Below are 16982 nucleotides of genomic sequence, written 5' to 3'. Positions count from 1 at the left end.
TTTTTTATTCAAAACTTTTTAGCCAATCGATCGTTCCAAGTTCGTGTAGGATCCTCACTCTCTCGCTCCTTTAGCCAAGAGGAGGGAGTACCACAAGGATCAGTATTAAGTGTCACGCTTTTTGCCATCAAAATAAATTCCATCACAGAACAACTTCCTCCAACTGTAAACAGTGCCCTCTATGTTGATGACTTTAGCATTTTTTGCCAGTCGTGCAACATGAGGGTTATTGAAAGACAACTGCAGAAAGCCATTGATAGTCTGAATTCCTGGGCACTTGCTAATGGCTTCAGGTTCTCGCCGGAGAAGACCGTTTGCGTACACTTTTGTCGCAAGCATAATCTTCATCCTGAGCCTGAATTAAGGCTCGGACAAAATGCCATTCCAGTAGCAGCGAACACAAAATTCTTGGGACTCATATTCGATAAAAAATTAACGTTTTTGGATCATATTCGTCAACTCCGCACAAAGTGCACACGTGGGCTTAATATTCTCCGCTCGCTCTCCTCCTTATCTTGGGGTGCAGACCGATGCACCCTTCTACGGCTTTACCATGCACTTGTGCGATCCAAATTAGATTATGGGTCCCAAGTATATTCTTCAGCCAGAGACTGTGTACTTCGATGGCTGGATCCTGTCCATCATCAGGCTATACATATCGCTACTGGAGCATTTCGAACATCTCCTGTCCAGAGTTTATACGTCGAAGCAAACGAACCACCGTTATCGTTTCGACGTAAGCAGTTGTCTTTAAAGTACGCTTCAAAACTGAAATCCCTGCCAGACCATCCTACGTGGCCGTTCATTTTTGAACCATGATGGGAAAACTTGTACAATACCCGTAAGACTGCCAATCGTCCTTTTGGTATTCGTCTCCAAGAGCTACTCAATGAACTTAATATCAAAGTAGACAAGGTTGCCCAAACATCAAAGCAACCCTTTCCACCCTGGCATGCTCGTGTCCCTGCATGCGACTTGTCGCTTAGAAACTGGGGAAAGTCGGACACTCCATCATGTGTCTACCTGCAGCTTCATTCAGCACACCGAACTGAATATTCCGACTTCGCGCCAGTCTACACAGACGGTTCGAAGCCAGAATCATATGTGGGATCTGCTGCTGTCTTTACAGACAGCACTATATCAGAGCAGATTCCCTCTGAGTGCAGCATATTTACTGCAGAGCTGCACGCTGTAGAGTTAGCCTTGGATCATATTAGTAAATGCCAATACCAACGGTTCATTTTATATTCCGACTCTCTTAGCATGTTACAGGCTTTAATATCTGTGAGGTATAATCCTCATCCAGTTCTGTCTAGCATTTCAGCAGAAGATTCACGTTCTTCATGAACGCGAATATGACATCCGCTTCTGCTGGATTCCCAGCCACATTGGGATTAGGGGAAATGATTTGGCTGACGCCGCAGCCAAATCAGCAATTCCCAATAATAACCGCTGCCTGTCAGTCCCCTATACAGACTACAGGCAAATAATACACAAGAAGATTCACTCCCAATGGCAGGATTCATGGAATAGACAGACTGCGAATAAATTATATCGTATAAAGCCTGTAATTGAACCGTGGCAGTCTAGTCTGCGCAGGAATCGTAAGGAGGAAGTTGTTCTAGCTCGTCTCCGCATAGGACATGGTCATCTTACACATTCTTTTCTGCTGAGGGCAGATGACTGTCCTATGTGCGATAACTGTGGCACAGTTTTATCCATGAGACACATTTTAATTGATTGTCCAGATTTTAGAACTATCCGTTTTACTGCTTTTAGTCATCTGACTGAGCCATATACACTCAGTCAGATTTTATCCGACAATGACAATGTGTCTGCTGTTTTTAGCTTTTTAAAATCAATAAATATTTTTAATCGAATATAAAATTTACATTTTTCCTCTATATATTTGTTATACCTTTGGACATAGTGACCTAACTAATTAGGTCACTGAAAGTTTAAACTTTTTTATAAATGACATGGTCTTGGCGCATTATAGCCTTAGTAGCTAATGCGCCAATAAAACCAAACCAACCAACCACTCAAGAAGACTGAACACATTTTGTCAAAATTAAAAACAAAGGTCTGTATAAAATCCTGTAATATCTTCTAAATCTAAACTCCTTCGAAGGGACCAAATTTTTCGTCATCGAGATGTTTTCACAAGAAGGATGGTAAAACTGACGTTTCAAACTTCCCCCTATATTTATATGTTGGTATGAGCGACTTCTGTTAATCGCACATGTGTGTAACAGCCCATGATTCCAAGATTATATAAGGAAGACAAATATTAATAGAATGTTCTTGAATTCTCATTTCAGCCATTTCTGCTATAAGTAACTTGGTAAAATTCTACTGTATTGTGAGAGCCTTCGTTTCCTGAAATAAAAACAAACGGTTTTCGTGTGCCGCATGGAAAGAAAGTTTCAAAGCTCCTGACCGTTGAGCTCCAACAGAAGCTTTATGTTGTTTTAGTCTTACGGAAAGCATTTTTTTTATTATTTTTTTGAAGAGCCTATCTATAACGTATTACAATCTCCACAAGGAATACAATACACGATATCATTTTTCTCACCATTATTATTTAAAAACAGTGAAGAATTTTTAATTAAAGACTGAAGTTTATGGGTAGGCCTAGCCACTATTTTGAATTCTGTATTCATGAAAAGTGCATTTAATTTCTTATGCCACTGTTCAACATAAGGAAACGGAATAAAATATTTTTTTAGAAATTATGCTGTTACGTTGTGTGTTTCTACTTTGCTCGTAGCCTGTAACTTAATATTATTTATGGTGTTTAGGATGCAAACAAAAATTCAATCAATTTTCTGAACTGTACTCTAATGAGAGTAAATAGATCACTTCAATTTAAAATATATAGAAAACCCACGAATGTAGGCCTAATTTTACATTATGAAAGCTACCACTCCTTTTCATATAAAAGGTCGGTTATTTTAAATCAGTATATGAATGCATACAAATATATAACTACCCATGTTGACTTGAGGAATGAAATAGAGCAACTGACAGGTCGTCTTTTAAAGAGATGTTATACCCTAAACACCATAAATAATATTAAGTTACAGGCTATGAGTAAAGTAAGAAACACCACATAATAGCATAATTTCTAAAATATATATTTTATTTCGCTTCCTTATGTCGAACAGTGGCATAAGAAATTAAATGCGCTTTTCATGAATACATAATTCAAAATAGTGGCTAGGTGTACCCATAAACTTCAGTCTTTAATTAAAAATTCTTCGCTGTTTTTAAATAATAGTGGTGAGAAAAATGATATTGTGTATTGTTATTCCTTGTGGAGATTGTAATGCATTATATATAGGCTATTCAAAAAATATGCTTTCCATAAGACTAAAACAACATGAAGCTTCTGTTAGAGCTCAACGGCCAGGAGCTTCGGAACTTTCTTTCCACACAGTACATGAAAACCATGTTTTTATTTCGGGAAATGAAGGTTCTCACAATACAGCAGAATTTTACCAAGTTACTTATAGTGGAAATTAGCATTAGCATTAGTAGAGGCATTTGATGCAAGAAAGCAAGCTTATGCAGCATCAGCCAAAAAAAAAAAAAAAACCCACTTCACCCCTCTGTTCATTCAAAATACCTGTCCAGCTGAGCCTTAAACTTATTTAGGCTATCAACCAACCACCTGCTGGCTAAAGGCAAATTTCCGCACATCTATCCTACATCTGTCTTTCCTCAATTTGAATTTATGCCCTCTCAGGTGATTATTCTGAACTAGAGGAAGAATCCCATCAGCATTGAGCATGCTCAAACCATTCAAGGCTTTATACACCTCTATCAGATCACCTCGCTGGTGCCTAGTCTCCAGACACTGCAATTTGCAAAACTTAAGCCTTTCTTCGTAAGAGTACCCCTTTGTTCCATTCACTAATCTTGTTGCCCTTCTCTGTACTCGTTCCAGCAGCTCTACGTCCTTCTTGAAATGAGGCCTCCAGACCTGTATACAGTACTCTAGGTGTGGCCTGACCATTGCCTTATACAAGGGAATAATCACCTCCTTATCTCTGCTGGAAAAATTCCTGTATATCATTGACAATACTCCATGAGCTACTCTTGCAGCCCGTCTGCACTGCTCAGAGAACTTCATATCTGCCTGCACAACCACCCCCAAGTCCCTTTCATTCTCTATCACTGTCAGTGTAGTACCACAGAGTTGATACGTTGCTCTGGGGTTGCTGTTTCCCGTGTGTAGTACTTTACATTTGTCAATGTTAAACTTCATTTGCCACCTCTCAGCCCATCTGCTCAACCTTTCCAGATCCTGTTGCAGCAGCATAGTGTCAGTAGTGTCCTTGACAACCCTGCCAACCTTTGTATCGTCTGCAAACTTGAACATTAAGCTTGATATACCATCATCAATATCATTTATAAATACAGAAAACAATAATGGACCCAACACTGAGCCCTGAGGGACTCCACTAATAACATTAGTCCACGATGAGCAGTGTCCATTGATTACCACTCTCTGTCTTCTCCCCCTCAACCACCCCTTTATCCATAGCAGCAATTTGCCTCCAATGTCACACTGCTCCAATTTGTGTAGCAGTCTTCCATGTGCAGCAGTATCAAAAGCCTTTCTAAGATCCAAGTATATAATATCAAAGCTATTCCCTGCATCCAGTTCTTTTGTGACTGCATCATAGTATCCAATCAAATTGGTCAGGCAAGACTTCCCCTTAACAAAGCCATGCTGTGTCCGAGCTATAACTGAAGTCTTGTCTAAATGATCCTGCAGTGCTTCTTTAACCAGTGCCTCCATTAATTTTCCTGGAACAGAAGTTAAGCTAACAGGTCTATAATTACTTGTGTCAGCCTTTGATCCTCCTTTGTGAATTGGGGTCACATTTGTACATTTCCAGTCTATGGGTACCTCCACTGAGTCCAAGGAAACTCATAATTATGGCTAAGGGTTTGCTTACTTCCTTTGCTGCCTCCTTTAATACAACTGGATAGATCCCATCCACCCCGGGTGCCTTTCTTGTGTTTATCTTCAACAGTTTCTCCTCCACTTTACTCCCAGTTATTTCAAGATTCTGTAGCTTACTGCTAGAGTTGAATACACCTCTGGCATTCCCCTTGCTGAATAACTCCTCATGTGTGAATGTCGATGCAAAATATTCATTTAGTTTGTTAGCTACCTGAGCAGGATCATCAACAGTTGACCCATCAATATCAAGTGGACCAATCTGATTCATCCCCTTCCTTCTAGAGTTTACATAAGTAAACAACTCTTTGCTGTTTTTCTTTGCATCCCTTGCCAAGGATTTCTCATAATCTGCCTTCCCTGCCTAACCTCCTTTGTAACTTGGTTGCATATCAACTTGTATCTATCATAGGCTTCTGTGTCATGTGTTAATTTGTAAGTATCCCATGCATTTTTCTTCTCTGCCATATGCCTCATTAGTTCATCTGACATCCATTTTGGCCTAAACCTTGAACAATATTTCTTAGTTGGTATGTAAAGCCTAGTAGCTTCCAAGATAAGTTCTTTGAATGCTTCCCATTTTGAATTTGCTGTTGGTAACATCATCAGTTGGTCCCACTGTATAGAATTTAAATACTGTCTCAGTCCATCGTAGTCGCCTTTACGGAAGCAATAGCCCTTCCCTTTACCCCTAATGGTAGTTACCTCTTTGAGTAAATCCCACTTCAGCACACTGTGATCACTGCCACCTAGTGGTTCATTTATCTGCAGATTCTTAATGCATGAAGAATCACTGCTGATAATCAAATCAAGAGTATTACTCCCTCTAGTTGCCTCCCAAACATGCTGATGTAGAAAACAATCATCCAATAAATCCACAAAAGCTATGCTAGTGTGTGAGTGACCAGCCCCCAAATTCCAGTCAATATCTGGGAAGTTAAAATCTCCCACTATAAGACTCCCTGATTTACTGGCCCACTCTATTTCCCTGTACAGTTTCTTATTATACTCATCAGAGTCATTAGGCCTATAGCACACTCCTACTCTCAATTTTGATCTCCCAATGCTTATGTCACACCAAACTGACTCAACACTGCACTGTCCAGCAATGTCGACTGGCTTCACTTCCTTGGTTTTTATGTGTTTCTTAACTAATAGCATAACCCCTCCCCCTTCCTCTCCTGTCTATCCTTTCTGTAGACGTTGTAATCCCCAAATTCCAGTTCTGCATCCCTTATATCTGTGTGACACCACTTCTCTGATATCCCAACAATATCTGCCTTTGATGTTTTGAGCAATACCTCAAATGGTTGAAATGAGAATTTCAGAACATTCTATTAATATTCGTCGTCCTTATAAAATCTTGGACTCATGGGCCTTTGTGCACATGTGCGATTAATAGAAGTCTCTCATACTAACGTATAAATATAGGGGGAAAATTCAGAAATGTCAGTTTTACCATCCTTCTTTTGAAAACGTCTCAATGACGAAACGTTTGGTCCCTTCGAAGGAATTTAGATTTAGAAGATATTACATGATTTTATATGCAGCTTTGATTTTAATTTTAACAAAATGTGTTCAGTCTTCTTGAGTGCATGGGTTATCTAGCGTCTGGGGCTGATTGATGTCGACTTGTTTTCCAGTGCTTGGAGGGTTCATGTATGGGAAGTATGAGCACGTCGAAGTATTTTTATAATTTGCTTATATTGGAGATTTAAAATTAAATGTAAATTTTGATTTATTCTAATTCATTTTATCCCGGAAGTTGAAAATGAAGATCTCCTATTTGGATATTGCGGTAACTCTCAAATTTATTAGTACAGTTAAAATATCGTGGACCAAATTGTCTCACACATCCAATTGACATGATCCCCACATAATGCAATATGCATTATTGCATTAACTTTTGGTTCTTCATCATACTACAATTTTAATATGCATCTGTTATTATGTAAGCGTATAAATATCTGCTGTTTTTGTCAATCCATCTTATTACTGCTGTTAATTAAACCTTAATTTTATTTGCTTGTAGAGTTTCTTTTGCTATTTGCAGGTTCTCTTGGAGTGATCATTGTGTATTTATATGTACGGGGGGGGGGGGTCCTCGGTATCCGAGTCCCTGCAGTTACGAGGATTTGAAAATTAAAGAATTAAAGGGAAAAAAGCAAACAACTCTGGATCATTCTTTATTCATAAAACTGAAAAATAGTGTAACTTCAATAAACTTTACTTAACCTTACAACTTTCAACATATTATAATAAAATAAAGGTCTCATTTTTCAGTTTTTTCAATCCATTTTTTACTATGTAGAAGTACGTAATACACATTGTGAAAATTTGGTACCCGTTTTAATTGAAATTTTTTTGGAACCAATTATCCTCGGATAACAAGGATCCCCTGTATTTGTATATTTCAAAATCTTAAGTTTTAAACTTAAAAATCTGCTATGAATGTATTTATGAACATTAATATTGTACTCATGAAATATGTTATTATTATATAAAATGCTTTTTCTTTTTCAGGTAAAAGGAGACTGATATTTATAATAATCAAGGATGTGCTAATTTCTCTATTTGGATTTGCAGTATTTGTTATTGGCACTTATACCAGTATACTGAAAGTTATTAACAATTTTGGTAACCATCAGCTGAAGAATTCAACTGAACCTTGTTTTCCTATCATCTGAATCTTCCATCACTGCCAAAGAAAGACAGTTTTACTGTGATAGCATTGGTTTTTACAACAGTGGTAAATTTCGCTGCGGTATTTTAAACCATCTTCTTGAAGAATTATAACCGAATTTTAATAACTTCAAAGAAAAAGAGAGATGTGGAGGTCATTTCATTCGCATATTTTTAGATATAAGAAGAAAATTAAGCATTCCTAAATTATGATTATTAATAGTAATAGTCATAATTAGAAAAGAAAATTGATACTGACATTCCACAGTGGCTGTAAATAAATATTAAACTCTGGAATGTGTGTGGCACAAATAATGAATTGCTTTACATAGCATTAGTTTTTTAATATTTTTATTTGTCATTACATTCCTTCATCATGCATCAAAAGAAATACAAATGTCTTTTCATGCAATAATGTATATAGTACTTATATATTTATTGCAACCATCATTGGAATTTTTAATACATTTGTTAATTTTGAAAGAAACTATTTGTATTTAGTTTGTCAAAGAAAAACTAGAAAGTATCATAATTAATGTCATGTCAGTTGTGTCTTGGTCAGAATTAGATGAAATTTAAAAGCTCTGACTTGTTTGCTGAGCATTTTAAAAGTATGGAATATTATGGTAGACATTAAATGTCTCATAAGTTTTATTCTCAATTCATTATGCTTAACTGACTTGGTACATAAAAAAAAGCAGAGTTTAATTGCTGTGACAAGTCTTCCAAAATGTATACTTCTATTGTAAGATTATAGTGGCACATCATCTTGTCATTTAATATTGCTTCCTCATCAAAATAGCACATTAAAATAATTCTTTAAGACAGATTTCTAGTTGGCTTTTATGCATATATTTGAACTTATAATTAAAATAAATCAGAATATAAATTATTATAGAAATAAATAAATTTTATTTTTCGACTTTTTTTCCCTGAATATCAAAAAATTCAAAAGAATATTGCTTTGTGAGAGTGATACTTTGATTACAAGAATAATTAATTTTTATTACTTAGGTTCTTAAAATGTAAAAGATCGAGTTTCTTGATATTTTTCTTCTTAGTTATTTTATGCTGACAGGTTGTCTGTTGGAAGTTGATATACTGAAGGTTACAAATTCACTAGGTCTATAAGAGGTATATCTAAACATTGTTAATCATATTTATTTGATCACATTCAAAAACTGCCAGAAGTATTTACTTACTTGGGATGGCACAATGTGCTAATAACCATTTAAATCATGTTGTTGTGCAGGTATTGAGGTTAAAAAAAGTGATAATCAAATATAAAGGGGCATTTCCTACTTAATTTCAGTAATGACTGATTATAAGCCTACTAAAGTAAAGTGGGAGTTTTGTTTTCTAATTCATTATTGAATCCTTGCAGTACCAGATTATATTATTTTTGTAGATAGGTTTTATGCTTGTCTGCCATACCTTTGTATATATATTTCAAAGACTATATCTATTATGTATTAATAGATGCATAATATCTATTATGCATCTATTAATACATAATAGATATATTTTTAACATATATATATATATATATAATAAATACATTTAAGTAATAAATAAAAGCATAAAAATAGCAAATATATTTTAATTATTGTGTGATGTGACATGGCAATATTACAAATCTGTTTGTTTTACTTCACCTTATAATATAATTATATTAGTAGTAATAAAAGTAAAAGGAAAGGAATTAATGACTGATTGCATATCATAAAAAGAATTCCAAATCAGTGATATTTTAGTCTGTCATTTATAAATTTATTATAGATAAATTATAGATAAGTTGTTGTCTTCTGACACAGAGAGAAAGTAGTCAGCGTTACTGAAACTAAGCCACTCGGTGATTGAAGCTCAGAGGTAAAGGTACTTTAGGATGTAAAAACACATAATCATTCTTCCTGTATTATTATATATTAGAGGTAGATGTGTTGTTAGTACTGGTGTTGGTAAAATCATATTATATCATCAAATTATATAAAGGAGTGCAAAGCTTCTATAGCATCATTCTTAAAGCACATATCCACTTCATTCGTTTTTATTTCATTTTAATATCACTTTTTTTTTTTCTTTTTTTTTTTTTTTCATTAATTTACATAAGAGCATTCCAGGTGCACAAGGTTAGGTAGAAGTTTGCTCTAATAGCTAATTACATTTTAGTTAAAGATAAATTTTCTTTTACGATTTATTGTCACTACATTGGCGAAATAGTTTTTCATAAATAAGCAGGTATAAAATACCCTGAAGTCTGAAAAATAAATATTATTCAGAATAATTGTCCATTTGCCTCCAACTACCATTTTAACATCTAGCTTGCTGCTCATTGCCAAGAGCACTGAGCAGGAGATATATATATATATATATATATATATATATATATAGGCACAGAAACTTCTTGCATATCTTATTGATGGCAAGTTTATAAATCTTTTACTGTAGTTTTGTTTCAAAAGACACAAAGATTGTATTTTATAATTTTTCAACAAACAGGCCTGGCACCTTGAAGATTGGGAACAGTATTTGTTTATACAACTCATAGATAGGAGATATTATTTCTACATCAGTGTTTGCATTTTACTCCTGCCTTTGCTAGCTTGTTTGTCTGACCTTTCATTTTCATTGTTGCTGAAGATGAGAGAAGGATATTTTCAAATCTTCAACAAAAGTGGTCACAGTAAAACCAAAGTAAAGGTATTGAAATTACAAATGGTGTTGAGCAATAGTAAATGCAACAATATTCCCTTGAATGCAGATGTAAAGATGCTTAACATTCTGCCGTGAAAAAACAATGAGATTAGTAGCGGTGGTTATAACAGAAAAAACTCCAATTACTCATGTATGAGAAATCCTGCTTTTTATATACTTGTGGAATGTCGCTGAACTGGTGGACTGCCTTCATAAAAATGCTATCAAATGAAAGTGCATCAAGAAAATGATATCAGATGCTAAGTATCAGTTGCATGAATCATCAAACATCAGAAACATAATTTACAGAACTAAAGTCATGTATGAATAACCATTCTCATGCTTAACTATTCTAACAGCTCTTTTTTTCTATTGTTCTCTGAAGGATCATATCATGTCTGAAATGTTTCTAAACCTGCACAATATTCAGGACATGTCTAGCCATTGTATTATATAGTAGAATAATTACTTGCAACTTGGCTATATATCTGCCAATCAAAAAATACTTCATATTACTGCATAAAACTTATTCATATCCAGTCACTGCTCAGTTGCTTCTCATTCTTACATCTATGATAATATATCCCACTGGTTGGTTTCTAATAATCCTGGATTGCAGCTGCTATCATTATTTATCATAATGACATTTCTGTGCAGACAAAGTAATAATAATATTAAGAAAATTCTCTGCCACAAAGTATTCTGTGCAATATTTGTAATTATTCCCAGATTTTGACTCTACACAGGATGAAGTTCCATATGAGTTCCATCAACCTGTGCACCATGCCACTAAGGGAACAACTTAGTTACATTTTTCTTCAAAGCAAAATAGCAATATATATATATATATATATATATATATATATAGTCCTTAACCTGTGAGATAATTTCAGTTATTTGGTAACCTATGTCTAGCCATTGTATTATATAGCTCCTAACCTTTTGTTAAATTTTGGTTAGATTACGTTCATGTTGAATTATATGAAATGTAATGTGAATTATATCATCTGTATTTCTACATGGAAATCAAAAAGCCTTCTGTTCGACATAAAAGCATTATATGAAAGGTAATACAGTGGATTCCGGTTATTTGGGCCACCGGTTAATCAGGGCAGCCGTTTATTTGGGGCAAATCTTAAAAAACAGAAACCAATCGAGAAAATATCCAGGGTTTACTTTGCTTAATTGGGACAGCATGCCGTTTAATCAGGGCAGGAGACCGCAGCACTGGAGATTACCCTATGATTGTCTCCGACGGTACCATGTGGTTCGGTCGAAATTCTGGAGGTCACAACCATAAAACAATTAGCAGTCACCTGTTTATTGGGCTTTCCTGTTGGTGCAATCTATCATAAACGGACAGTAAACTTGATCTTACTGAATTTGCGATAACACCGACAGCTGGAATTCTGGGGGTTATTATGGTGAAATGTGTTTACACTTCCATGAAATCTTCAATCGTATAAAAAAATTAATTTTAAGATCTCTTCATTCCTATTTTTAAAGCTTTGTAAATCGTTACTCCGTTCTCACTTGCGTGTATCATGTTACTTGCAATTTGTGTGTGCTGTGTTCTTTGTTATTGATTGCTTATCTTTTTACTGTTTTAAATTTTAACCCCCAACCACAAATGTCAATGAACAGAAATGTCAACTAGTTCGTATGTACATATTACAGTACGTATTAATTATTCCGATTATAACTATATGCTTCCGATTTTCACGAATCATTTAATTTTTTAATTGATAAGGTAATAAAGGGTAAATTTGTGCTTAATATATCTTTGCTTTTATAGCCTATGGATAATATTCCTCCTATTTCGCTAATTAGAATCGCTGTTTAATAGAATTAAAATTCGATTTATAAACGTGATCACAATGACCGGCGCTTTCTGCACATTGTATAGTGAACGGTACTTTACTATGTTGAGTTTGTCGTAACGTGATTTGATTGTACAGTGAACCAATTGTAAAGGGGGGGGGGGTTTACATTGTATTTTTAACTAAATACGTGAAACTTCGGATAATTGGGGCAGCCGCTAAATCGGGCCAAAATGCACTAGTCCCGATGTGTCCCAAATAACCGGAATGGACTGTATAACCAGTGCAGCCTGACCTTTTCTAGAAGGAAAGTTAGTTTACCTTACAGTGCTATGTTGAAGTTATGAAAGAATTTTAATTGGACAAAATATGTACACAATATGTTTTCTGTACTTATAATATGTTATATATGTAACTTTTATAATTTTTCGTAAAATTGTAAACAAATTTTTATATTCTATTGCCTGTGTGTGTGGTATTCAGATTCTACTAGGCAGTAATCCAAATGCAGCAGCTGCAGTTCATAGTTAAAATAAAAGACATGCATCACAGAATGTGTATTAAAATGTGTTTTTGGCTGGTAGATAAGACTAAGTTGCCTAATTGCCCATTTGTTTCTACTAGCAAAGTTCTTGTGTATATCTTTAATTAGATAGTATGAACCAGAGCTGTAATGCTCAATACGTTCTACGTCGATATCAATATTTGTAAAATAACAAGAGAAGTTTACCTCAATATAGTACGTAGAACACTTCTGTATGATACTCTCCAGAAATTAAAATGAAAAAATCGAAAAACTTACCTTAGAGTAACAAAAATAATTAAAAATCAATTTAACACAAATTGTTTAATTATTTTTGTTACTCTATGTAAGTTTTTTGATTTTTTTGTTTTAATTTTGGAGAGTATCATACGGAAGTGTTTCTACGTACTCTGTTGAGGTCAACTTCTCTTATTATTTTACAAGTGTATCTTTAATGGACCTTAATGTATACTGACAGCTTGTCTGCACTGCTAAAAAAAAAGCTATCATATTTTATCATAATCCCCACACCGACATCTCGAGTTACTTTAACTCATTGCTCTCTGGATTCTAGAACCTTCCCTTTTTAATATATTTCCGTGTTTTTGATGGTTCTGTGGGCAAGAAGTAAACAGGAATTAATTTTTTGAATACTGCTTAAAATATTTATTATTGGAATGGATAGTCCTTGTGATAATTTGATTACAGTTTTCACCACCAACCATTTCCACAGTATGTGAAATAGATTATTCCTGTAACTAGGAAATTATATAAATCTGATAATAATTTCTCTGTTAAATTCAGAAGAATAAGAATACTTGTGTCAAGTTTCACTCTCACAAAGAAAATAGGGTAGTTTTAGCATTATTGCATTATGTTACCGAAGTGTAATGAGCTGTTATTTATAATATATAACTTCTGTCATGTTTTCATTATATATAAAGTTTATTCAATATAATTATGCACAAAATAATTTAATATCTGATAGATAATGGGATAATTTCAGTGTTATTCCGCTGCTATTTATTACTGTTGTGTTTTATTTGTGTAAGAATTTATTGAGTTGCAACAGTATTTTTGTAAAACTCTTCATGTTACTATTTTATGTCTGGGTCTTATAAAAGTTACTGTGGATTAAAAAATATTCTAAATATAATATAATAATTTGATATTGAAAAAGCATCTAATCTGGATTTTAAATAGTTTTATTAAAAGATTCTTAGTTTGTTTGATACAGTAGTAAAGGACATTATTCATTGTTTTAGTTTTTGACCATGATATCAACAATAGAATTGATTCAGCTAAAAACTCTAGTGCTTTGCAAATCATTACCACCCTTTTTGGGTGAAAATATTGCCTTAACTGCTCAATGTTGAAGCATCTTTTATTAATTGGATCTCGTAATCTTTTATAATAAAGAGCTTAACTGATTTTAAAATGAAAATACTGAGATACATGTTTAGATGTATACATTTTTATATTCTAATTCTTTCTCATCTGTCATAGTGCATGTGTGTGTGTGTGCGTGCGTGCGCACACGCACACACAATGCACTTAGATGTAAATTATTAAAAGTGACTTGGGTTAATTAAAAAAAAGTGTTAATAATGGAATATTGGGTATATGTATATATGACAAAAGAATCTCCACCCTTTTTTTTTTTACCACAGATATAAAAAAAGTTGGCTAATCATAGCATTTCTCATAAGGAAAGATAACATTACTTTTGTACAAGAGTGTCTTGTATGTTTATGGTGTTATGATTTTCATAAATTTTTATATAAAAATGGATATAAATTGTTTTAATTAATGTTATCCAAGTCAAAAGATGCTGGATTTCCATAAGACATGGAAACAAAATGAAACTTGTTTGCAAATTGAACACAGATGCATATGGAAATGTTATCCAAATCGGACCTTTTTTTTTTTTTTTTTTTTTTTAAATAACATAATTTCAACTCTTGCAGTTTGACATTATTTGACACTTCCCAAAATGTGACACATATCCAAACCCATTTGCAATGTTCTAATTATTGTTACTCTGCATTTTATGCTGTGCAGTCTTATACAACTATCAATAAGGTTATTGCTCCAAATTCGAAACAAAATGTTATGAAATTACTAGTAGCTTTGTCTAAAGAGTTCATTACTATATTAATTATATTTCTGTATAGTATGAAAATTAAGTTGACATAATTATCTTACTTATAAAAACATCCATGTTGTCAATTTTTAACATCTCATATTTTACTTCATTGTCAATTTTGATTGATAGGATCTTATTCTAAATTAGAACAGCTCATTTTAATGGACTATGTTAAACGCATTAAAAATTACTAGGACATACCTCAAAATGTTGAACAGTGTCAGTAAATGCACTAAGAAGAAAATGAATGAAACTATTCAAACTTCAGAATTTAAAACACTTGAAGTGTCACACATTTAAACCACAAAATTAACTATTTGAGCATTTCCTGTTAAATGATAAGTTGCACAAAATAGGTTTAAAAGAGATGTTTACCTTTACTTTTGATCTGCATTATTAAAGGCATTTGACCTTTGATCAGTGTTTAAGTTCCATAATTTGGCATCTTATGTCTTGTTCACTTTCTTCATAATACTTTATACTTGGTAGTGTATAACAGTTAGGTAAGTCCTATTTTGCCTTTAGTGCATCTACTTAGCCTATTAAAGTGAGGTGCTCTAATTTAGAATAAAGATTTAGCAACCAAAATATTAAAAAATTAATTAATCAAAATCAGTATATAATCATTTTATGTGCATCTTATCTAACGCTACATATTTTTGTGTATTATGTGGATAGGCAAAGACTAGGAATTTTCTTGTCCAAAAAATCATTATTTTAGCCTTGCAGTAAAAATAAATAATTTTTAGAATTGTATACCACATAAATTTTAATCATATTTAAAGTAAAATATTTTAATAGCATGTTTTCCATTAAAAATATAGTCAAAATTGTTCCCATGCATGTGCGTGCACGCACGCACGCACACACACACACACAAAACATGTAAAAGATCATTAAATGCTTAATTTATTAGGGGATTATATTGTATAAATTTGCTTTAAAATTGCCTTATGTGGTAGTTCCTGTTTTTATTTGTTTAATGAATGTGCATTAATATATTTATCATTATGATGACATGTTAGATATAAATAGCTATTTTGTTGAAAGCTTAGTGAATTGCATGTGTCTTGGTTTATATCATGTAGGCATAGTCAAATCTGTACATTAAATTATTTGATTGCATCAAATATTAGTGTGGTTAAAAACTTTTTTCTCTTGTAACTATTTTTTTGTAACTTTTCAATATGATTACCTGTGTCTGTATATTGTATGATATTCATACTTCTATAATTTATTTGTTTTATTGAGACCAATAATTTTTACCAAATATTTTTGGTACTAGTCTTTCTAAAAAAAGTTTTAATTTACTTCAAAGTGTTTTATTATTAACACTTTCCGTTCATATGCATCTCATAATGGCACCTCCGTAGCCAGGTGGGAAGGAGCAGCAGTGTATAGCACACGCTTCTTGATTAGACCGGGATTCGAGCCCATCACCACCAAATACGGAGATGCGGAAAGGTCAGGGAATGATCACCGCATATCCTGGAGCAATATGGCCTTAGTTGCTAATGCTCCTAAAAACCAAACAAAAAACAAACAAACATGCATCTCATATGACTTGTTTCTTTGGTAGTTGCTTGCATGCTACTTTTTTTTTTTTTTTTGCTACAGTTCCTGAAGTTACCTTTATTTTAATTCTTTTAATGAAAATGCTAAATTATTTGGTGAAAGTGTTGAAAGTAATGTTATCTATACATTGATATATGTTATCTTATAGCAGAATTGTCATTAGCATTAACTTTGTATTTATCATTAATAGATAATTTGTAAATTACATGTATATCATACTTTATTTAAAAAATTGATTTTATTTTATACTGATTCTTTGTAAATTATTCATGACAAAGAATTTAAGCATGGAAACAATGTTAATGCCCCCCCCCCCTTCCTGCCCAGATGCCTCTCTTATACTTATGGCTCATTGGAATTCTGTAATATAAGTTAATGGAGGTCTTTACTGATTCTAATGTATTGCTGTAAATAAGATCTCTTCCACTGTATAAAACTTACTTATCACTGAATTCATAAATAATTAATCACACAATTTGGCAAATTCATCAGAATTAGCCAAAAAGAATGTCTTCCTATTGTGAGAAATTTACAGTATATTATGAACAAGATGCAAGTGATAGTCATAAA

General features: G+C 33.4%; 1 protein-coding gene across 1 annotated transcript in view; it reads left to right on the top strand.

Moving 5' to 3' along the window:
- Positions 1-7659, top strand: part of LOC150090530 (proton-coupled amino acid transporter 1) — a 144817-nt gene extending 137158 nt beyond the window's left edge. The window contains exon 13 of the mRNA XM_090378337.1: positions 7496-7659. Within this exon, the coding sequence (XP_090234463.1) occupies positions 7496-7659 (164 nt within the window). The remainder of the gene's footprint in view (positions 1-7495) is intronic.
- Positions 7660-16982: the final 9323 nt, after the last annotated feature.

Source organism: Mastigoproctus giganteus, chromosome 1, assembly GCF_048544385.1.
Source record: "Mastigoproctus giganteus isolate SK-2022 chromosome 1, ASM4854438v1, whole genome shotgun sequence".
Taxonomy (NCBI): Eukaryota; Metazoa; Arthropoda; class Arachnida; order Uropygi; family Thelyphonidae; genus Mastigoproctus; species Mastigoproctus giganteus.
Note: the sequence above shows the minus strand (reverse complement) of the source record. Positions and strands in the feature narration are given on the sequence as shown.